This window comes from Notechis scutatus, chromosome Z (assembly GCF_049901735.1).
Source record: "Notechis scutatus isolate UNSWTSFEM ecotype Mainland chromosome Z, rNotScu1.2, whole genome shotgun sequence".
NCBI lineage: Eukaryota > Metazoa > Chordata > Lepidosauria > Squamata > Elapidae > Notechis > Notechis scutatus.
The window spans coordinates 5,691,371-5,715,457 of record NC_142025.1 but is presented as its reverse complement, the minus strand read 5'-3'; the positions used below and the strand labels follow the sequence as shown (position 1 = coordinate 5,715,457).

General features: G+C 43.0%; 1 protein-coding gene across 5 annotated transcripts; it reads right to left on the bottom strand.

Annotated features, from left to right (window-relative positions):
• Nucleotides 1-606: 606 nt before the first annotated feature.
• GORASP1 (golgi reassembly stacking protein 1) lies at nucleotides 607-24,056 on the bottom strand. Of its 5 annotated transcripts, XM_087947838.1 has the most exons (10): nucleotides 23,866-24,056; nucleotides 23,411-23,481; nucleotides 20,738-20,818; nucleotides 15,865-16,068; nucleotides 11,731-11,817; nucleotides 10,215-10,345; nucleotides 8,378-8,516; nucleotides 6,193-6,343; nucleotides 5,354-5,503; nucleotides 607-2,807 (listed from the first exon to the last, which is right to left on the bottom strand). In XM_087947838.1, the coding sequence occupies exons 4-10, from the start codon at nucleotides 15,982-15,984 to the stop codon at nucleotides 2,554-2,556; spliced, it is 1,032 nt and encodes a 343-aa protein (XP_087803964.1). In that variant the 5' UTR covers nucleotides 15,985-16,068; nucleotides 20,738-20,818; nucleotides 23,411-23,481; nucleotides 23,866-24,056; the 3' UTR covers nucleotides 607-2,553. The 5 variants fall into 5 exon arrangements, with proteins under 5 accessions (XP_087803964.1, XP_087803965.1, XP_026534705.1 ...); XM_087947839.1 differs by lacking the exon at nucleotides 23,411-23,481 and having other exon boundaries at nucleotides 23,548-24,056; XM_026678920.2 differs by lacking the exon at nucleotides 23,411-23,481.
• Nucleotides 24,057-24,087: the final 31 nt, after the last annotated feature.

Below are 24,087 nucleotides of genomic sequence, written 5' to 3'. Positions count from 1 at the left end.
GTATAGGAAATGTTTATAACCGGATGCTTTCTAAAGAACATTCCACATTTTCACGAAACTCTCCTCAGGGCATGTTACAAAACAGGGCTGTGCTGCTTTCTTCAATTAAAATGTAGTGCAAAGTACAATATGAGCATAGGTCAATGGCTGCCGATTCTTGACATCTCATCTTCCTGTGCCTGGCAGAACCCTGTGAAAATGTTTGGAGCACTCTCGAGAGCAGGGTGCTTCTTAAACAGCCTTATGAGACAAAAGAAGCTAAGAGGCTTGTCTAGAAGGTTTGCTGGCATGGGCTTCACAGCATGAACAGTGTTTGCCCTATTGACACGGAACATGGCTGCCAGTTTAAAAAGCCATAAACGCCAGGAGGCCAGGACAGTTGAAGAACCAGCTCCCGGAATCTCTGCATAGATTAAGGCGACATTTTTTTAACTCCCCAAAATCCCCAGGCAAGGTGCTGGGAGTCTGCATACCCTAAAGCTGCTGACTTTGAGATAATGCTGGTCTAAGATACCTTCTTTTCAAGCGGTCTGTGCTATTAATCAGTTGATGGGACCTTGAGGTAGGAATTTTAGTATGTCAAGAGTCCCTCTTGGGCAACTCAAGTTTAAGCAAATTGTACTTTTATTGTGTTCAGCTTGCCTTTATGTGGGCCTGCTACTGTCAAAACGTCTTAACTTAGGACTGGTTCCACGAGATATTTGAGACAATACGCATTCCACTGTAAATCATTGCGAGACTTTTAGTAGCTGACAACGTACCAAGTTAAAGAAATTCTAAAAACAACAATAAAATGGCTTCAAATTAGAATAAATCTCTCTTAAAAACAAAGATGGGCAACTTTCGCAATCTTTAAAAATAAAGTTTAGACACAACTGACCAAAAATGACCCTTGAAAGCCCAATCCTCTCAATCTCGACCACTTTTAAGGTATGGGGACATCAACTCCCAGAATTCTCCAGCCGGTCTCTGCTGGCTAGGGAATTCTGGGAGTTAGAAGTCCATACTTCTTAAAAGTGTCTGAGGTTGAGAAGCACCTGATTTAGTGTTTGCTCCAATTTGCTCCATTATTCACATTAGAAGCAATCTTGCTCTTTTTTTTTTCATATAAGCAGAAAAGAATGCTTCCACTTTTAAGAGGCACCACTGCATTAACAAGATGACCAGTTATTTGCTTGGTAGCATGCACCTCAAATTAAATATTATTTAGTGCCATTGTACTAACCTCTCGCCAGACATAACAGTGGCTTGTAACAGTAATCGACCAAGCCTCTGTCACAGCATGAAGCAACAGCTCTTAATTTAGAACAGAAATTAAGAACCCTACATTGCTAATGTCCTTTGATTCTTCAACTACTATTCCGAGAGAGTTTTCGTGGGGTTGTATATAAACTTTCTGCAGCAGCGAATAATGATTATAGCTCTCTAGGGTGAAACATAAAACAGAGGTTAGGGGAAATTCCCAGTCCAATGTACTTACATAATGAGATTGCATTTTTTTATACGTGGACACCTCTCTTACTGAAACCCAAACTATCCCATTCATGAAATCTGCTGGGGTCAGGGAAAGCAGCATACTTCTTTGGGATCTTGCATTGGGATCTTAATTCTCACATGTTTCAGAAAGCTTTGAGTGCACATCAGAGGTCAAATGGCTCAAACAAGACTAAAACGGGTTGGTTTTTGTTATGGGTTAGGTGGGATTTTAGAGTAAAAGATCAAGGTATTCTTCCTATTAAAATTCTAAGTTAAAACTTTTCAAATAAAATCACCTTAAAAGCCTTACCTTAAGGCAGGGATGAGCAACTAAGGAAACCATACAACAGGTGGCCTTCAATTCCCAGAATTCTGGGAGTTGAAGTCCATGCTTACTATAAGGAGTTTTTCTGCATTTCTTATCAGCTGCACTTGGCTAAAAGTCTTACCGTAAGGCAGGGATGAGCAACTATGGCAACTTTACGACATGTGGGCTTCAACTCCCAAAATTGCTGAGCCAGCTGGCTCAGGAATTCTGGGAGTTGAAGTATCAGTTTTCCTGCATTTCTTATCAGCTGCGCTCGGGAACAAATGCTTCCAGGACGTCTTCCTGTTCCCTTCCAGCTCTTTATAGCAATGGAGGGGAGGGGAAGGGAATTTGGGAAGGAAATATAGAGCAAAATAGGTGCATTAAGCCAAAGAAGCTTAAGGCACCTCTTTTAAGATTTAAAAACTCAAAAAACAAATCTGAAAAGCCAACACCAATTCCTACCTATCTGGTGCAGCTGGTATTGCTCAAAGAGCCCTTCCTTTTTTAAAATGTCTGAGCAGCTAGAGACAAGCTCTTTAAAAAAGAAAAAAGAAAAAAGAATTATGTTTCTAAACTCCGACCATTAGTATTACCACTAAGCAGAACTAACGTGGGTATACAGGCTCCAAAGTCAATAGTGTGACTGAAGGAAGATGAATTCTACCGCGATCCAGAAACCAATCAAAGGTTTCTGCAGCACACAAAACCAGCACTTTCTGGTGCCAATGGCTTCAAAGCCCCAAAGGTGAAACGTGTCCTCTGAAAAGCTAGGCCTCTTGGGTTTCATCAATCAATTCCTGGGTGCTTTTGTCGCTGCCGTCTGTTTTGGGTGGTATGGGGGTCTCAGCCCCACTTAGGGGTCGGGCAGTTTCCTGAGCATTGGCATCCAGTCCGGGTGACCTGTCCCTAGGAAGGGCTGGTGGAGGAGACACGGAAGGCCTTCCCTCGAGGAATTCGGGAGGAGAGCTCTCGTCCGCTTGAAGAGATACCGATTCTTCTGAGAACGGAAGAGAGGCCTGGTCTGAAAACAAACAAACAAACAAACAAACGTCTGTAGTACAGGTAGTCCTCGACTTGCAACGAACAGTTCATTTAATGACTGCTCCAAGTTACAACTGCACTGAAAAAAGTGACTTATAACCATTTTTCACACTTATGACCACTGCAGCATCCCCATGGTCACGTGATCAAAATTTAGACACTTGGCAACTGATTCATATTTATGACCATGGCAATATCCCGGGGTCATGTCATCCCCTTTTGTGACCTTCTGACAAGCAAATTCAATGGGGGAAGCCAGATTCACTTAACAACCATGCTACTAACTTAACAACTACAGTGATTCACTTAACAATTGTGGCAAGAAATAAGGCAAAGATCAGTTAATAACTATCTCGCTTAGCAATAGAAATTTGTGGTCATAAGTGGAGGACTAACTATATTTACGAAGGGCAGTGGGCACAGATCTTGCTGATATTTGAAAAAAGAAATGGCATGAACTTTTCTGAAACAAAATGATCTCGGATTGAATACTGCTCATGGTTAGTAAGGATATCGTCTCCCAAATACTTTTCCATTCTGACATATCACTTTCAAGGCAGTTCGCTCTCCCTCTCTCTCTGTGCCCACATAGGGATTCCAGACTAATTCCCCGTTTGACTCCTCTCCCTAGCTCGGCCAGTCTCTGTCCAACATGCAGATCATTTATTACAGTGTTTCCCAACCTTAGCCGTTTTAAGATGCATTTCAACTCCCAGAATTCCCCAGAATGCTGATTGAGGTATTCTGGGAGTCGAAATCCCCTCACCCTAAAATGGCCACAGTTAAGAAGCATCAATATATTTTATGAATATTAAATGTTCAAATTGGTTTCCATTTTCTTCTAAAATTCATTTGGCGTAGGGCTTTTGAACATTCCTAAGTACAGTGACATTTTTTTTCCTGAAAATAATAATAATAAAACATGCTGATTGGCCTATAGGGCTGGGTTTTGGTACTTCTTCTGTATTAAATATTCATTAACGCACACATACACATTCATTATATAAATATTAAACTGTTTGCACACATGCTTTCAGAATATTCATGAAGGTATCTGCAATTTTTTTAACCAGGTTACAGATAGCTCACGACCACAGCTGAGCCCAGAATTTGTGGGCTAAAGTGAAACATTTGTTCAGTGAATTTTGTCCCATTTTATGACCTATCTTGCTGTAAAGTGAATCACTGCAGTTGTTAGTAACACGGTTAAGTGAATCTGCCTTCCTCATTGACTTTGCTCATCAAAAGGTTGCAAAAGGGGATCACATGACCCCCCAGGGACACTGCGACCATCATAAATGGGAAATCAGTTACCAAGCATCTCGAGATGCTACAATGGTCGTAAGTATGAGAAATGGTCATAAGTCATTTTCTTCAGTGCCATTGTAACTTTGGTCATTAAATGAAGTGTTTCTAATTCGAGAACTACCTGCATTTTGACAGAGAACTCATCCCTGGGTGAAGATACATATGACTGGCCAATGAATTTTAGCCACCGTAATTCTCCATAAAGTTTATAAAGTTGTTCAGACATTTTCATCAACATGTAGTGCCTGTTTAGATAATGTCTGCTCTACGAGGTAAGGAAGGGGGAGAAACAAGTAAGTTTACTAAAATCTATCCAATATTGCATTTTATTCATTACGGTGGAAAGACTTCAAGTCTTTTAAGATGCTACAAAAAAGCATTTCTATCTTGAAATACTAAAATTACAGCCTTTGGCTGGTCTCAAAAATCTAGCCATAGTATGTGTAGTTACTATTTAGATAGGAGAGCACCAAGAAATCCTAGAGCAGTAAGGGAAGGTAGATTGGGGATTTGAAAGAAAATACTAGGAAAAAAAGTAATGAAAAAACACATCTATATTGCTGCTAAGGAGTTGAGCTTGAAGGAGTTGTTTTTTTAGATAGTCAACTCTTACAACCATCTGTTCAGAGACTGTTCAAAGTTACTGTACAACGGTACTGAAAAAAATGACTTACAACTCACACTTACAATTGTTGATGGGATCAAAATTTTGGCACTTGCATTTTTTTATGGTGGTCGCAGCATCCCAGCATCCTGTGATTCATCATTTACAACCTTCCCAGCCGGCTTTCAACAAGCAAAGTCAATGGGGGAATCCAGATTCACTTAACAACCACGTGATTCACTTAACAATTGTAGTGATTTGTTTAATCACCACAGTAAAATCTCATTGAACAACCGCCTTCCTTAAACAACAGAAATTCTGGTCCCGACTCTGATCATAAGGACTACCAGTATTTTGGACATGCCAAAAATCCTAATTCTCTTTATGATTCAAGCGGATGTGATTATTTCTTGGTGATTCGCCGTTATTGATTTTTATACCACTCTAATCTTACAGCTCCCGTGTCATTTCCACAACAATATTTACATTATAAATGTTCACAGGAGAGAAATAAAAGCAGAAACAAGAAATAAATCACCACAGTGATAAAAGTATGTAGCATGGGCCTTCCTCCTTTTATCTTTTCAGGCCAAACGGCTTCTAACTCTGCTTACCAAAATATGAAGGAGTTTCACTATGTGTGGATAAGCTTCCAGAAGCTTCCAGAACATCTGATAAGGTGACAGAAGGAGAGGAAGGCACGTGGGCTGTTTTTACTAAGTCAATTAATTCAGGAAAAGAAGCTCCAGACATATCTATAAAATCTGCAGGGAGAAGAAAACACGAAAGGAAAGAAAGAAAAACAAAAATATGCCTGACCAAACTATCAGACAAGCTAACCAGAACCAAAACAATTTTAACAGCACAGAGAACATTCTGGTTTCCTCTTTGATACAACAGAACTGAACATCAGGGAGATATACCGCTAGTGCTGTGGTTTCTTGACTTGTACGAATGAGTGTGGGCCATCCTGGTTTATTTTACTCAGTCAGTGTGTAAATATAAGCGACTTAAGAGTCTTCTGGAACCATGCTACCCTGCTGTACCAAAATAAGAGTGAGGAGGGCTGATTTCATACATCTCGGACCTGGGATTGGAAGATGCTTAGAAAATTCTCGGTCATTAAAAGAGGACATGGGTGTGAAGATGTAGAGGAAAGGATTTTGCAAGGAAAAGAATCAGAAAGGTGACCAAACAAGCCTTTGCGGTGATAAATGTTCCCGCTGCATTCCTGCACACCTTTTTCGTTCTCTGCAGGAAAAATGCCTTGCACATTTTGTCTAGTAGTCAGAGGCCAAGAAATTAAGCTCGTATATCTGCAGACGTTGCCCTGATGTGAAGCACCTTATGCAGTGCTTTGCCCAACCCGCTATCCCTTTGAGGCGCTGGGCCACAAGTCCCTTAAATGTCAGCATGGGTGGGAAAATAAATAAAAGGAGAGATTCCGAATTACCTGGATCCATGACTCTCTGGACAGGAGGAGGAGGAGGAGCGGGAGGAAGGTGCGGGGAATTTTCTAATGAATAGGCAGTCACGCTTTGATTGGAGATGTGGCCCAAACTCTCGGTTTCTTCGGTTTTGGGGTGAGGTGCCATCAAGGAAGCCTAAAATAAAAGAATCCGTTTTGACTGCCTGGGGGGACGACCTGACCTCACCGCCATTCAGGTGCCTCCTAGGCAGCCTCTTGCTCTGCCGAACAACACAGGTAGTGGCCGAATTCCCAGATTATTCTTCAGGCTCAATTTGGCCAATCAAATGCATTACCGATTAGATTTTACGTCCTACCTTCCCCTCAAGAGCTCTTCAAGATGTTGGATGAGGCACTCCTGTTTTCCTCCACAACAACTCTGCGGGGTAGGCTGGACTGAATGAGAGCGCAACTGGCCCAGAGTTCTCTGGTGGTCTGGAGAACTGAACTTAAGCCCCCCAAGTTCCTAGTCCAGGATCTTAATTTCATACGGGACTAACCTTTATTTAAGAAATTACTGGTTTAAAATGATAGTGCAGGTAGTCCTCTACTTATGACCACAATTGAGTCCAAAATTTCTGTTGCTAAGCGAGACATTTGTTAAATTGAGCTTTGCCTCATTTTATGACCTTTCTTGCCACAACTGTTAAGTGAATCACTGCAGTTGATAAGTTGGCAATCTGGTTTTAAGGGAACGTGGCTCCCCTTGTCAGAAGGTCGCAAAAGGGGATAAACTGATCTTGGGACACTGCAAGCGTCATAAACATGAGTCAGTTACGAAGCGTCCAAATTTTCATCATGCAACCATGGAGATGCTGCAACGGTCATAAGTACGAAAGAAGGTCATAAGTAACTTTTTTCAGTTCCGTTGTAAACTCAATCACTAAACGAACTTGTTAAGTCGAGGACTATCTCTAATTGGGACAGGGAATTCCCAATTAGGGAGTCCTAAAATGAAAACCTTTTCTGTTTTACATTGTGAGGACTACCCGTACTGTGGCAGGGTAGGGGTATTATTTGCCAGAAAAAGAAAGAAGATGGAATTACATGGACTCTTTCAGAAGGAACTCCGACTAAAACTTGGATGGGCCACATTTTTTGCCCCCAGGCTGGAGGTAGATACCCTTTTAGTGCCTTTTTCCTCACAGTCAAAGGTCCAGGAAGCAGGGCAATAATTCAAGGGCATCATTAGAAGGACAGGACCAGAATAGCAACAGCAATAACATTTAGACATATGTATCCCGCTACAGCGCTTTTACAGCCCTCTCAGAGCCAGCCTCTTGCCCCCAACCATCTGGGTCCTCGGAAGGATCGAAGGCTGAGTCAATCTTCAACTGGGGAGAATCAAACTTCTTGCAGTCAGCAGAATTAGCCTGCAATACTACCTTCTAATCACTGCACCACCACAGCTCTTCGTGGTGGCCGGGAATACAGAGTAACACAGTTGGAAAGGACCTCGCAGGTCATCTTATACAACCCCCTATAGCCTATAAACCATTTCAGACAAATGGCTGCCCAAATCTCTTCTTAAAAACCTTCCAGTGTTGGAGAATTCACAACTTCTGGAGGCAAGTTGTTCCACCGATTAATTATTCTCCCTGTCAGGAAATTTCTCCTTAGTTCTAGGTTGGATCTCCCCATGATTAGTTTCCACCCATTGCTTCTTGTCCTGCCCTCGGGTGCTTTGGAGAATAGCTTGACTCCCTCTTCTTTGGGGCAGCCCCTGAGATACTGGAATGCTGCTATCATGCCTCCCTTAGTCCTACTCTTCACTAGACTAGACATACCCAATTCCTTCATATGTTTTAGCCTCCAGTCCACTAATCTTTTTGGCTCTTTTCTGCACTTTTCATAGTCTTCCTTTGTATCTCAGTGACCCAAATTGGATGCAGTATTCCCTGTGTAGTCTTACCAAAGCAGCATAAAGCACTGGACCAGAATATTTTGACTTCTTAAAATAACTCAGGCTAAGCAAGGAAGGGGGCAAACAAAATAAGATAATCAGAAATTTAATGCATCCATCTTATGCCACAGTTCTTTGGCTACCAACCTCCACATTTCAGCAGCAAGAACTGAAGAGGCCTGCGATACCCCCCCACTCCAGCTAAAAAATTTGCTCGCAAGGTGTACAGGAGTTAATTGAGCCACGTCCAGAATGAAACCTCCTTACCTCCACGTAGCCATTAGCTGGGGATTCGATCAGTGAGTCTCCAGAGGGCAAAAAAGAAGAGATCTCAGCTGCTCTCTTTGGGGCAGCAGCCTGTGTGGGAATTCGGTGCAGGTAGCCATATCCAATGCCACATCCTAAGCTGCACGAGAAAGTGAATGTCGTCAGAAATAGGGTGCACACTCTGGTTTTTAAAACATAACAGGGGGGCTGCAAACAGGAACCCCACTATTAAGGGAAACTCTACTTTCTGTGTCTTCAAATTTTTTATTAGTTTATCAGACTATAAAAATACAAAGTTAAAATTAAAATAACGGGAAACTGGGGGAAGAAAAAGGGGAAGAGGGAAAGTGTGGGATAGAAGAGGACAAAGAAAAAAGGTTGTTTTTTTTTAGCACACTGCAAAATATTACAGCCTCAACGTTTTACTTTTCCACAATAATATGTACAGATAGTCCTTGATTTACAACAGTTCATTTAGTGGCCATTCAAAGTTACAGCGGCACTGAAAAATGTGACTTAAGACTGTTTTTCACACTTACGACCATTGCAGCATCCCCAAGGTTACATGATCAAAATCTACCGCTTGGCGACTGATTCATATTTATGACAGCTGCAGTGTCTCGGGGTTATGCGATCTCCTTTTGTGACCTTCTGACAAGTAAAAAGTCAATGGGGGAGCCAGAGCCAGATTCACTAACTTAACAACTGTAGTGATTCACTTAATAACTGTGGCAAGAAAGGTAGCAAAATGGGGCAAACTCACTTAACAAATGTTTAACTCAGCAACTGAAATTTGGGGCTTACTTGTGGTTGTAAATCGAGGACTACCTGCACTAGCTATTTGTACAACAACAAATCTATCTAATCAGCAAAACCAAAATTTCATTTTTTCCCTTAAATCACAAGCACACAATCCAGAAGTGGTTTCCAAATGAAAACAAAATTAGGCACGTTCTTTTCTTTGAATAAAGCAATCAGTTTAATCATCTCTACTTTTCCCCCTTTGCTGTGGGAGATTATAGGAAATACCAACTGTTGAGTGATTGCAAAGTGCTACTATGACTTTGCCCCACAGATTCTGAAGGGAAAAAAAGGAGGGAGGACTAAGAACTGCCCACCTCCCAATCAATCAAACAGAACAGAGCTGAAAGGGACCTTGGAGGTCTTCTAGTCCAACCCCCTGCTCAAGCAGGAGATCCTATACCCGTAATGGTGAACTGCCATTTATGCTGGCATGCGAGCCGCAGGCAAACTTACCTCACTGCACATGCTGCCCCTCACAGCTGATTTCTCCCCCCGGTTAATTTGAGGCCTTTTTCGGCTTCCCAGAGGCTTCGAAAAAGCCTCTGCAAGGCAATTATAGGCCCGTTTCGTCACTTCCTGTAATACCAGAAGGGACAAAACCGGCCTATCATTTGGCCTGAGGAGCCCTGAAGAGGCTTTTTCCAAGCCTCTGGGAGGCCGAAGAACGCCTCAAACCATCCGAAAAATCAGCTGTGAGGCGCAGTGCAGGTAAGCGGGTGGGGATTGTGCGTGCATGCGCAGGGGGTGTGGGGAGGGGGGGAGCACATTGCATTCTGGGTGCTGGCCCACGAGTACGGGTGTGCTGGCGCACTCGCAATTTTTGGCACAGGAGCCCAAAATGGTTAGCCGCCACTGCCCTATACCATTTCAGATAGGTAGTTGTTCAGTCTTTTCTTAAAATAAGTTGCCTTCTGAAGGCAACTTATTTCACTGGTTAATATCAGGAAATAATTCCTTAATTCCAGGTTGCTTCTCTCCTTGTTTCGTTTCCATCCACTCTGATCCCTTGTTCTGCCTTCCGGTGCTTTCATACCTTCCTTCGCCACCCCAGGCTCCGTTGGGCGTTACAAAAACCTCTCGGCAGGAATCCGTTTCTGTGTTGTAGACCACCAGCTTCAGAGGCTTTCCCTCATGGGAATCAATCAAGGAGAAGAAATCTTCAGACTGAACAAAAGAGAGATCCGTCATTCAGAGTCTGCAGCAAACATGCCACCCTGGTTGGGTTCCCTTTCCGTGCCTGGACCCAGGAGGATGCTGGCTCCCTCTGCTCCATCGTTATGGGATGAAAGATCACTATGATTTTACTGTTCTGTCTTTTAATCGCTGGCTGAATCTTTTAATCGCTGGCTGAAGACAGGCAGACATACTCTACAAAGGCTTCCATACAAAGTTTCCTTATTGGTTCACAAGGCATTCTCAAGCTGTAACTCACGGTTATGTCGAGATTCATCTAATGTCTAACTATTTGCACAGATGACTTCATAGTGTAAAATTATAGTGATCTTTCATCCCATAACGATGGAGCAGAGGGAGCCAGCATGCTGCCGGGTCCAGGCAAGGAAAGGGAACCAAGGGCTTCCCCCAACCCAACCAAGGGTCAATTTAGTGACCAATCAGGATTACAGATGTGACATGACATGGACTACATTTCCCATGATGCCTTAATTACATTTCCCATGATGCATTCCCCTAAGGAGACAGCTCCCAATTCCCACTTAACTATCCCAATTCCGAATTAACTATATACTGTCTGGAGCACACTTCCCATTTATACCACCACCAGCCTCCCAGTTTCTGGAATAAAGCATTAGGGGAGAGAATTTACAGCCTGTTCTTTGATCAGGGAGACACCCCCTGCAGCCCCCCCATCAATGGATAAGTTGGTTTTCCAGCACAATGAAGGAACGAGTCAAGATCATTGGGGTCCCTTTCAATTCCACTTCTTAAAAGGCTCAATCATGGCAACTGGGCCACAGTTTATTAAAACGGAGGCGTTTCGTTACTCGTCTAAGTAACTTCTTCGGTCAAAATGAGAATTTGGATAGGCAGAGAGAGAGTCAGAGAGCTGTTGGAAAGAACCAACTCTTGGCCTACAGATCGCAGGGAGGTTTCTCCCCAAAATGAAAAGCAACATGTAAACGGAGATTTAATCATCCAGGCCTTAAAGTGTATTAAAAAGTTAAAATCATGGTAACCGGACCAAAGTTTATTAAAACTGAGACGTTTAGAAGTCATTTGGATGAGTAACAAAATGTCTGAGTTTTCATAAAGTTTGGTCTGGTTGCCATGATGTAGCCTTTTAAGATACTTTTGGCCTGAATCTTTGAAACTTCATTTGCATGTTTCAATTCCAGTTTTAGGATGCCGTGCTCTCCGCGCCATCCTTAGAAAACGCCTCAAAATATAGCAAAACACAAAAGTGCCACGTTCTTCAACCCTGCAATCACAGAACCAAGCCTAGGAAATATTCACAGCCACCATCACACTGAAGACCAATCTCTCCTGACTTCACTTCGGAGTCTAGTTATAATTCTTCTGAATCTTTTTACCTCGTGGAGTATCTGATCCGATCCAATTACATAATCAGAATGGGGCTTCAGGCCAGCTAAGGCTGCCGGAGAAGCTGGCTCCACATCCTAGACAAGAGAAAAAGACCATGGTTATGGCTACAGGTGACGTTACTCAAGCATATTCAACAAAGCCAGTGGGGGAAAAGCCCTTTAATTCAGTGCTTCGTAAACCTTTCTGAGAGGTGTGTAGGTGTGGGGAGGGTCTTGACTCCTTTTGCACAACTACCCACAAAAGTCCCAGCAGTTTTCCTGGCAAGGTTTTGGAACTGGTTTGCTATGGCTTTCCTAGGACCGAGAGGGAGGAACTGGCCCAATGTCACAAAGCGAACCACGTCTAAGGCAGGATGAGAATTCACCATTTTCTGGTTTCTAATCAGATTTTATTTATGTATCTCCCACCTTTGTTATTTTTGTAACTCAAGTTGGCCAGCATACATAGTCCTCCTTCCTCCATCTGTTTCCCCCAATACCGTGTCAGTGAGTTCGCTACGATGAGTGACTCACCCAGCCAGCTCTCGTGGCTAAGGAGAGGGGAGAACTCAGGTGTCTGCCAGTTTATAGCCTAGCGCCTTAGCCGCTGCACCCAACTATTCCAAGGAAATCTCATGAACTGTGAGATAAGAAGATGGATCAATGTGTTGTTGTTGTTGTTGTTGTTGTTTTTGGGGGGGAAACACTTGTTCCTCGTTTTAAATATGGTGTAATGAAAAAGTTCCTTGCATTTCTGTTTTTCATCAAAAAAAAGTTCTACCCTATGTTAAGGATGCAAATGTTTCTATTCTAATTAAGTATGATTGCATTCTGTAATATGCAACAGGTCTTTTTTTCTCCTGCAAATTGACTTTTCTAATGCAGATTAATTGCAGGAATTAACTTATTAACAAATAATTTTTAATTCTATCCAAGATAGAGGTGGCAGAACTGAGGGCACAAAAGAGCAGTACATGTGCTTTGGCCAAGCACCAGGAACATCTAAGTGGTGCCCCACCTAAACAAAATAATATCTTCTAATATACTTAATTGGCAAAGCAAGCAAATTAGTGCGCAAAAAGTTCCTAAAAGGACAGAGATTTGAAAGCTGCGCCCTAAATCAAAAGGGGGGGCACAGGAGAAACACCACAATTTCCTCAAAAATAATCCTTCTAAGGTAGTCTCCATCTTATGACCACAGTGGGAGAGTTCAGAATTTGTTGCTAAGCGGTGACATCGAATCACATCTGTTTTTCCAACCTTTCTGACCGTGGTCATTAAGTGAATCTGTTTTCCTCCCACTGCCTTCACTCATTGGAAAACCCCTGGCAAGGTTGCAAATGGGGATCATGTGACCCTGGAACGCTGCAATTGTAGTAAATCAATGCTAGCAGTGGCCAAGCGCCTGAATTCTGATCATGAGAGGGTGAGGCTGGTCTAGGGTCACGCGAGAATTGGCCATAGGTCGCTTTTTTCAGCACTGTTGTAACCTTCAAAAGGTTATTAAAATGAGTGGGTCGTAAGTCGAGGACCACTTGTAAAGTTCTAAGTGAAGTTCTCAAGCTAGACTCATCCTAACTCCATGGGAAGGCCATGTTTTTTTTCCCCTCTGGGAGCAACACGGTGGTTTTCCTTCCTGCCCAGCTTACATGACTGGTTTTCTGTACTGACCTTGCAAAGTATTGCAGATCAGCCAAGGGCAGCTGGATTATTCCCAGGCATTCTGAGAGTTGCAGTCCACGCAGCTTAAAGTTGCTGCGGTTGGGCTGGCAACACTGATCCGGAAGATGTAGCTGATACAAAATGCAGCTGTGCTGGGTTTATACCTGAACTGCCCTCGATGCCAAATCCTTTCTGGGTTCAATTCAAAGTGCTGGTAGTTACATCATAAATAGTTCTCCATGGCATAGATTGGCCAGGTTATTTGCAGGATCACTTCTCCCCTGTCCATGTCTACCCATCCCTTCAAGTCTGGCACTAGAGCAGGGGTGGGATTCAAATTTCTTAACAACCGGTTCTGTGGCCTAATTTGTGGGTGTGGCTTGGTGGTCATGTGACTGGGTGGGCGTGGCTTGTTGACTGGGTATGGCTTGGTGGTCATGGCTTGTATGTAAATATTATAAATATTGATGTAAATATTGATTTTTTTATATAAAAGAGCAACTTTTATCCAAAAGCAGGAAAAGCAGGCAGGCAGATTGAGTTGCTCACAGAACCACAGATTAACTTAGAGATCTATCAATCTGCAATCGGCTACCTGAGTCTGCACTGAAAAGTAGAAGCTTCAGTCCTAAGGTTCAGCTCTGCTTTTAGATTAGCTAGAAAGCAAGAAATCCAAGGACTTCCTGCTTTCTAGCTAATCTAAATCTCCTGGCAGAACAGCTGATGGTCGGGGGAAGGAAAATAGCAACTTACCAAACCAGGCAAGTTGGATGGCTCGCGTGGCAGGTAAGGGGTGAGTGAGTGGGCGGGGGGGAGGGGCCAGCCAGCGGAGCGCTTTGCTGGTTCTCTGAACTGCAGACAATCGTGGGTGCGGCGTTTGCAAGAAATCATCAGCTGTGCTGCCTGGACAGCTGACAAGTTCTGTGCTTGGGTGTGCAGTGTTTAAAAATCCTTGTTTCCTGCTTTTTCAACCTCAGCTGTGCCGCGCAAAGCAGCTGCGGAGGGAAAAGCAGGGAATAAAGGACAGCCTAGAGCCCGGGCAGGTGGGTGGGCCAAACACTGAACCGGTTGGGTGTCAGCTGCTTTTCCCAGCTACAGGATCTATAGAACCGGGCCAAACCGGTATCATCCCACCCCTGGACTAGAGGCATGCTACGGACCCCATCCATTGAAGAACCCACCCAAAGAACCTTCTGGAACCTCGTCTCCCCCACAGATTATATCAGCCCCAATTTCTGTTGGCCTTTTGAACATCCTTGAAGTCTTGGCTAGCTCGCCGTGCACAGGAGTCGGAGTGTCTGCTCAAGCCTCTGAAATAGTTTTGTCTGTACTACACAGGTAGTCCTCCACTTATGACCAAAATTTATGTTGGTGAGAAACTTATTAAGCGAGTTTTGACCCGTTTCATGACTTTTCTTGCCACACGTTTTGAACAAATCACTGCAGCTGTTAAATTAGCAACATGGTTTTGAAGTGAATCCGGCTTCCCCATCGACTTTGCTTGTCAGAAGGTCGCGAAAGGGGATTGTGCGGCCCTGGGACAATGCAGCCGTTTCACAGGAACTCAAGGAGCCCCCCCCCCCAACCTGTCTAACTCAGATGCACCTTTTGAAGGACCACCTCCCCTTGCTCATTCAGAGTAGGAAGGCAGGATAGATTACGGGTCCCGCCTAGATCATTGATGGGGCAGAGAAGCAGGGCCTTCTCCGTAGTGGCCCCCTCCCTTTGGAACATCATCCCCAAGGCAATGAAGCTGGCCTCATCCTTGTTATTTTTCTGGAAGGCTCTGAAGAAAGGTTATCTCAGCAGGTCTGAGGATCTCAGCTTGTTTTGGAGCTTTGTATGATTGTGTTTGTCATCGCCAAAGGGCATGGGGATTTCTGGAATTTTCATATTGTTGAGTCTTTAATGCTATAGGCCACCTGGAATCGTTGTGAGTGGGGCAGTCTGTCTGTCTGATTTATATGGCCACCCACTACTCTCAGTGAGCAGCCTACAAACAATAAAAGAAGAATATAAAAAGAATAAAAACAATAGCACACAACACATAACACTCCACGGCGATAACAAGCAATTAAACCAGCCACTTGATGAGCTCCACCCCACTCTGGTTTGTTGGCAAAGGCCAGGTCTTCAGGACCTTGTGAAAGAGTGTTAAAATGGGGGCCAGTTTAATCCCTGAGGGGACGAAGTTCCACAGGGAGGGAGCCACCACGGAGAAGGCCCTTCTTCTGGATCCTGCCAGATTAGGAGATGGGACCTGCCACAATCCCTGCATCCCACTCTGGTGGGTCAGGTAGATGGAGCCGGAAAGAGATGGTCCTTCAGATAAGCTGCTAATAAACATGCAAGGGGTCTCTTCTTCCAGCAGTGCTTCTCAGCAGCTAAAATCTGATCACCCGGCTGTGGTTCAAGATAACTAATCAGGACTAGCAATCACAGAAAGCCCAATGCAACACAGAGTTCCACTTTCCTGCTTACCAGCACATGCCAGACGTGTTCATTGGCACCTTGGAAACTGCAGAATCGCACACTGGCCCCTAGCAGTCCCTGCCCTCCCCACATGTTGCTGGGGATGATCTCCACTTCCCGCACTTTCATCGATTTTATGTTGTAGACTTCCAGTTTCACAGCTTTCTCAACGTTGGCTTTTAGTAGATCTTTCAGGGTGTCGCCTTCTTTATTCTATATGCAGGGGAGGGGTTAAAAAAAAATTAAAGGCCTTGTATCTGGACATGGTAGCAAACACATTAAAAAAAAGCCTACAATGGAAGCATCTGTGGCCAAAAAAGGCAGGAAACAATGTTTCATTCATTGATTGACTGATTGACTCATTCATTCATTCTAGAGGGTGAGCCATTCTTCCAGCTCGGTTCTTTCCAAATCTGAAAAGAAATTTAAACTTAAATTTTACAGTTGTTGATGGAAAGCATGTCCCACTCAACCTACTTCCAGATTAAGTACAGACTTATCACTCATTTGGTGAAGTTACAGAGCCATTGGAAAAAAGTGGCGTGATTGTTTTCACACTTATGACCATTGCGGCTTCCCCATGGTCACGTGATCAAAATTCAGTACTCGCAACTGGCTCATATTTATGACAGTTGCACTAAGCTGGGGGTCATGTGATCACCATTTGTAACCTTTCTAGCAGGCTTCCAACAAGCAAAGGTAAGCCAGATTAATTTAATGACCGCATGACATTCACTCAATAATTGCAGTGATTTGCGTAACAACTGTGACAAAAAAGGTTGTTAAAATGGGCACAACTCACTTAACAACTATCTTGCTTAGCAACAGAAATTCTGGGCTCCAATGTGGTCATGTTGAGGATTAGCTATACTGTAAATTGGTGTAAATTTACTGACCAATTTTATTTGGGGTTAGTAAAAAATTAGAGTGGAATGTGGCAATATTAGTATTTATTTTGGTTTGGGAGGTTTATTTTGTTTAACAGATGTTTGAGGTTTTGAAAATTTATGATGGCAAATCCAGATGTTTATTCATACAAACAGAAGTTGCTGCCTTAAAACAGGATCTGCATAAGAAAAGTCCAACATTTCTGTCCTGATATTTTTGTTTTTTTAAAAAAATGCAATGCTTCTTAAGGCATCTTTTGGCCCAAATATGAAAACATGACTTCTAAGCAAATAGGTCTAGATAAAAATGATAATACAGGTAGTCCTCAACTTACAACAGTTCATTTAGTGACCGTTCAAAGTTACAACAGCACTGAAAAAAAAATGACTTATGACCGCTTTTCACATTTTGCAGCATCCCTGTGATCCTGTGATCAAAATTCAGACAGTTGGCAACTGACTCATATTTATGACGGTTGCAGTGCCCTGGGTGGGTGTGTAGGTGTGTCACGTGATCCGCCTTTTGCGACCTTCTGACAAGCCAATGGGGAAGCCTAATAATCGTGCTACTAACTTAACAACTGCGGAGATTCACTTAACAATGGTGGCAAGAAAAATCATAAAACGGGGCAAACTCACTTAACAAATACCTCAACTTAAAAACTGAAAGTTTGGGCTCAATTGTGGTTGTAGGTCGAGGACTACCTGTACTCAGGATGACAGGCTGCCACGTCGACTAAATGAAGTAACAGCTGGAAGTTACCAGCTAGACGTCTTCCTCGTCTCTGTGTGCCTTTGTCGAGCAGCTTTTAATCTGTTGATTATTAACGAGGAGGATTATAATTGGTCAAATATTGAGAGTTGATTTTGGTGACTCAGCAAAGAAGTCAACATCCTCCCTTGTCTTCCTTCCAAAGCTGGGCCAAAAGGTTGCACCAAACAGGCTTGAATGCTCAAAAGCTCAAAGACGTTTCAAGCTGAGAAGAGGCGGGACGTGTTCTCACCACATAATCAGGTTGGCATTATAGTAACTGTTGCAGGTGGTGCTTGATTTACAAGCGCTCCTTTAGTGACCAAAGTTACAATAGCACTGGGTGTGTGTGTGTGTGTGTGTGACTTATAAGTTTTCATACTTACGACCGTTGCAGCCATACTTTGGGTGCTTGGCAACTGGCATGTATTTAGAATTGGATTTTGCTTTCTAAAATACATATTTTAAAGGGGGGGAAAAAGCTCTCACCCAATTCAGTTGCACTTCGATTCCTATTATAGGTAGTCCTCAACTTACAACCATAATCAAGCCCAAAATTTATGTTGCTAAGTGATACATTGGTTAATTTTGCTCCATTTTATGATCTTTCTTACCATAGTTGTTAAGTGAATCACTGCAGGTGTTAAGTTAGTAGTCTGGTGGTTAAGTGAATCCGGCTTCCCCAAAGGCTTTGCTTGTCAGAAGGTCACCAAAGTGGATCATTAGGCCCCCTGGACGCAGCAACCGTCATAAATATGAGACAACTGCCAAGCACCTGAATTTTGATCACATGATCATGGGGATGCTGCAACGGCCGTAAGTTTGAAAAATGGTCTTAAAGTCACTTTTTCCAGTGCCATTGTAACACTGAACAGTCACTAAACGAACTGTTGTAAGTCAAGGACAACCTGTACCTGGTTTGAAGACAAGCACTGCAATGTCCGCATCAAATCCTTGCACCTGCATGGAGAACGGATTGAAGAGTTGCAAGCCCAACTTTTGCTTCCACAAGCCGCATCTGATGGCATGAAACCTTTTCAATCTCACAGCTACCAAAAGGGAGGAAGAAGCAATGAATCCGGAACTTCCTAAAACAGGGCCACCTATGGCTGCTTATACAGCAACCTCTGCACACAATTTCCAAGCACGTCAGTTGAAGAGAGTTCTGGCCATCATCTCCAGTTCTGGAAAGCTGATCTAAGAAGCGAACGTGCTTGGTTCTTCATGTCATATCCTAAAGCAGGGCTGGGGAACTATGGCCCTTTTAATGACTCGTGGCTCAGGAATTCTGGGTGTCCATAAGTCATAAAGGGGCCATAACTCCCCACCGTTCCCCTAACGCGATTGGCTAAATTCCTGAGGTTTCTAAAATGCAATTGAGTCAGTGATAAGGGAGCAAGAAGCAGGCTGCACCGGCCAAGGTTGCAATTTGGTCCAAAGACTTCAAGTTGCAATGTCCTGCTTTACATTCTTTATACATCCATTCATTCCATATTTGATTTATTATCTGCATTCATGGTGCGCTTTACACAACCATGTATCAATACGGTCAGAATGGAATAACAGAATAACAAAGTTGAAAGGGACCCTGGAGGTCTTCTAGTCCAACCCCATGCACAGGAAGGAATCCTATACTATTTCAGACAAAAATGTATAATCTCTTTTTGCAAATTTCCAAAGTTAGAGCATCCACAACTTCTGGAGGCAAGTTGTTCCACTGATTAATTGTTCTCACTGTCAGAAAGCTTCTCCTTGGTTCTAGGTTGCTTCTCTCCTTGGTTAGCTTCCACCCATTGCTTCCTGTCCTGCCTTAAAGTGATTTGGAGAATAATTTGACCAACCTTTTCTTTGTGGAAGCCCCTCAAATATTGGAAAACTGCTATTATGTCACCCCGAGTCCTTCTTTTAATTAAAGTAGACATATCCAAATCCTGCAACCATATGTACTCCATGTTTTAGCCTCCAGTTCCCTAATCATGTTTGTTGCTCTTCTCTGCACAATTTCCAGTCTCAACATCTTTTTTACATGGTGGTGACCAAAGTTGTGGTATTAACACTTCACGTGATCTTGATTCTAGCCCTCTGTTAATGCAGACTGGGATTGTGTTGGCTTTTTTGCAGCTGCAGCACACTGCTGGCTCATATTTAAGTAACTGTCCACTAGGACTCCAAGATCCCTTTCACAGTTACTACTCTTGAATCAGGTACCACCTATTCTATATCAGTGCATTTGGTTCTTCTTGAATAAATGTTTTCACTATTTTCATACTCCCTGTTTCTTTTTGCAGTATTAGTATACGGTGATCCTAACTCACTCATTTGCTTATTTGCTGAATTTTCTACTAAAATTTCCAAAAATATAGCAAAGTTCTGCTTGATTGCAAATGTTATCAGAAGACTTCCAAGTTTGATTGTTAAGGTGATTAAGGATACTGAACTGCCATATCTATATCTTTACAGGTAATCCTCAACTTATGACCACAGTTGAGCTCCAGATTTCTGTTGCTAAAGAAGGCAACTATTGAGTTTTGCACCATTTTATGACATTTACTGCCATAGTTAAGCAAAATCACTGTGGTTATTAAGTGAATCACATGGTCATTAGGCAAATCCAGCCTCCCCCATTGACTTTGCTTGTCAGAAGCTACTGGGATGGTTACAAATGGTGATCACATGACCTTGGGCCACTCCAGCTGTCATAAATATGAGTCAGTTGCCAAATACCCAACTTTTGATCATATGACTATGGGGATGCTCAATGGTCATAAGTATAAAAAATGCCCATGTCACATTTTTTCGATGCCACTGTAATTGAACAGTCATTAAATGAATGGTTGTCAGCCTACTCGTATTCAATTTTATTTTATGTTTACCTACAGATTCACAGAATATTATTAATAATACTTCTCTGTAATCTGCTTCTTCTTGTGCAGTTTTTGGTCTCTTGACCATAATTGGTTAAGACTAAAGGAATCTCATACATAATCCAAGCACACAGAGAAAATTTGATGAAGATCTCTATCTATTAAGAGATTTAACAGGAGGAAGCCCAATGGTGGACATTCCCTGAAAGTGAAAGTTGACTGAAGCAATTTATAATTTCAAAAATAAAGTCAGCTGAAACACCAATATATATTTGCAAGAACACTGACACAAGCAAGTGCACGCACGCACGCACACACGTACATACATATCCACACACACATTCACACACAGAAAACACTGGCTTATCTTAGCTATTTACCAGTCTGGTATGTCCTATGGTAAGTATGAAATCAAAGAATGGCTCTAATCCAGCCAGCTGAGCAGGGGAATTTTCCTGAATCTGCAAAAATGGCAAAATTGACATATATACACTTTACACATAAATGAACATCAGCATAAGAATGCACTTCCTGAAGAAAGTTGGATGCTTAATGCAAAAAGTGCCTGAAATAAGCATGTGTATAAATTAACCATAAACATCTGTTATAAATAACTGAAGGAGTTTCTTATAATCTGGAGCCCCAAGACTAAAGCTGTTCGGCTCAGCAATTTGGAGAAGATCCATGGTGGCACAGTGGTTAGAATGCAGTACTACAAATCTAACTCACTGCTCACTGCCAGGAGTTCGATTCTGACCTGTTCAAGGCTGACTCAGCCTTCCATCCTTCTGAGGTTGGTAAAATGAAAACCCAGGTTGGGGAGAGGGGGACTCTGTAAATCTTTTACAGAGGACTGCAAAGCACTAGAAAGAGCCATATATGTCTAAGTCCTAGTGCTATTTCCTCATCCCACAGGCAAGATCCAAGGCAATTAAAAAGGAGGCAAGGCCAGGCATCATCTCCCTTCATAGCAAGCTTCTTGGGGAGTTCACAATTTTGAGGTTTTAATTCTTTTGCAAGAAGGATCTCAATTTCTCAGACTTTGGGTTAAACATTCTCCACAGAACTTCCTGCACTGCACTTAGAAATACAGCTTAGTCTCAACATACACCCAGAGAATGCATTCCTGAATATTTCCTTTAAGTCAAGCTTGACATCTGATGTTTTTGTGTACACACCCAGCAATATGGAAGGGCTTTGACTTTGCTTTATTTCAAAAAGCTTAACTTATGAAAGCCACCGAGGAAGGGCAACGTACCCCCCACAACAAGTTAAACATCTCATACCAAGACCTTGCCCAACACTCTAAAAAAAAAAGAACAATAAATTACTTCTGCAGTCATGACTCATAACTTCTGCACACAATATTAAAAAGGCACAGCACTAATCTTGCAAAGACAAGGCTTAATCATTCTGACCCACCCAATCTATAGGATTTCCCTAAGTGGCCTTAGGGAAAGCAATCATCCCCAATTTGACAGTTGGGATACAGAATGAAGAATGAGAAATGTATTCAGAGATACATTTGGTGAGGAAAAGAGTATTAAGGAGACAGTACCCATACAGCATTATTCCAAACATCCATCAAGGATGGATATTTACCCTAAATATCCATGCCTAAAGATATTTTACCTGTGTAGTTGTCTCTATTGCTACCATATTATCTTTGTCATTTTCTCATCTTTCTCACCTCTCATCTTTCCTACTACTTTCTCCTATTGGTATATTATGATTATAAATTACTGTTTGCATCTTATGATTTATAATTGTATCTTATGATTTATGATCTGTTTTATCACTTTGTTGCTTGAATGTACCCTGAGAGCTTATGTACCAGAGACAAATTCCGTGTGTCCAATCACACTTGGCCAATGTAGAATTCTATTCTACTCCATTTGATTTGATTTTTATTTCACCTTTATAAGTAACTCAAGGTGGCAAATATACACAATACTTCTTCCTTGTTTCTCCACAACAACCACTCTGAAAGAGAGGGACTGGCCCAAAGTCACCCAGCTGGCTTTCTGGCACTCTAACTCTGTCTCCTAATTTTCTCCTAATTTCAACACTTTTAACCACTATACCAAACTGGATATGGTGTGATCCTTCCAAGATATTAACAAGTTTAGTCATGTTTTATTTTCACCAATGCAAAATTCATCCTTCAAGCTGGGATGTATCTTTTAACAAAAATGGCAAAATAGCAAAAAAAAAAAAAAAAAAAAAGATTAGATTCTACACACCGAAGATAAACAAGCATACGACAGCAGCTGTTTTAGGGTACAGTTAAGTTCTTTTTATGTCATTTTGGTGCGCTACTTTTTACTATTTGCCTTTTGCAAACCGCATTAACATCAGCAAAAATCAACTAGGTTCTATAAATTGGCAATATTCCCGCCGACAAAGCAATAGTTACTAATCGGAAGAGCAACAAATTGAGGTATCAGGTGGCAGGGCATAGTTTTCTGTAACTACGAACAAAGCTAAATGGCCCTGATTAGGGCTTGCATAGAAAACCAGCAAGGGAATTTCAGCTGGGGAAGGGGGGGTCAGGCTGGAGAGTCAGGAAAACACCCCTACAGGGAGGCAATTCTCAAACTCTTCCCTAGAGCTGTCAAGGAAATTACCCAAGTGGCCTTAGGGAGAGCCATTCAGGGGTTTCTGGTCTATCTCATTTCTCCAGCTTTCTTCCTGGATCAGGTCTCTATAGGAGAGTGGAAGTTCCCATTGAGCCTGTGTGATTGCTGCTCTTCTGGGACCCTCTTAAGGTGCAGAGCAGGATGAAAATACTTGAAATAAGGACATCAGCCAGCAGTTTGGTCTAGCACAAGTCTTCAAACTTGGCTAACATGATTGGAGGAGGAATTCTGGGAGCTGAAGTCCACAAGTCTTAAAGCCGTCATGTTTGAGGACCCCTGGTCTAGTGGTTAAGTCACCAAGCTAAAAAGCAAGAATCCCTGAGTTCAAGTCCTGCTTTAGTCCTTAAAGCCAGGTGGGGTGACCTTGGGCCAGTCACACACACTCTCTCTCTCTCTCTCTCAAGCCCAACTCACCTCACAGGGTTGTTGTTTGTTGTTGTGGGGTAAAATAAAGAGGAGGAAGCCTTGTTGGATATGTCCGCTGGCTTGAGTGACGTATAAAAACAACAAAAGAGGAGATAATAAATATATAAAATTACACTCAGCCTCACAGAGGGCACTTTCCACGATCCTTCCCTTCCCAGCTGGTCACTTGTCACCAAGAGATATTAGATGAATGTCCAAAATCCCCATCCACTGGGCGAGAGCAATGGGTACTGGGTAAAAAAAAGCTTTAGGGGGCTAGCAGTGGCTCATCTCCTGTGCAAGCCGATGCCCCCCCTCCCAGAGAGATTGGACTAATGCCCGTCCTTCCCACCCACTGGCTGGGGATGATGGGCGCTGGAGTCCAGCTTCGATTTCGGACCGGCTACACCCCAGGTGGCCCCGTCTTCACCCTCCGCCGGTCCCTCCGGGGAAACGCTGCTTACCCCGTGCACATGGTAGCCCTCGGAGCCCCCATCGGGAACCTCGGAGCTGGAACTCAGCCCCATGGCTGCCCGGTGAGGCCCCAACTCAAGCGCTGGGAGGAGACCCCGACGGCTTCGACGGCTTCTTCGCCGTCTCCATCGCCGCTGGTCGCCAACGACACAGCCCGTCAGCTTCCAATGCTGCAAACCCTGGGGCGCATGCGCAAGCGGAGGCCGCCGGGA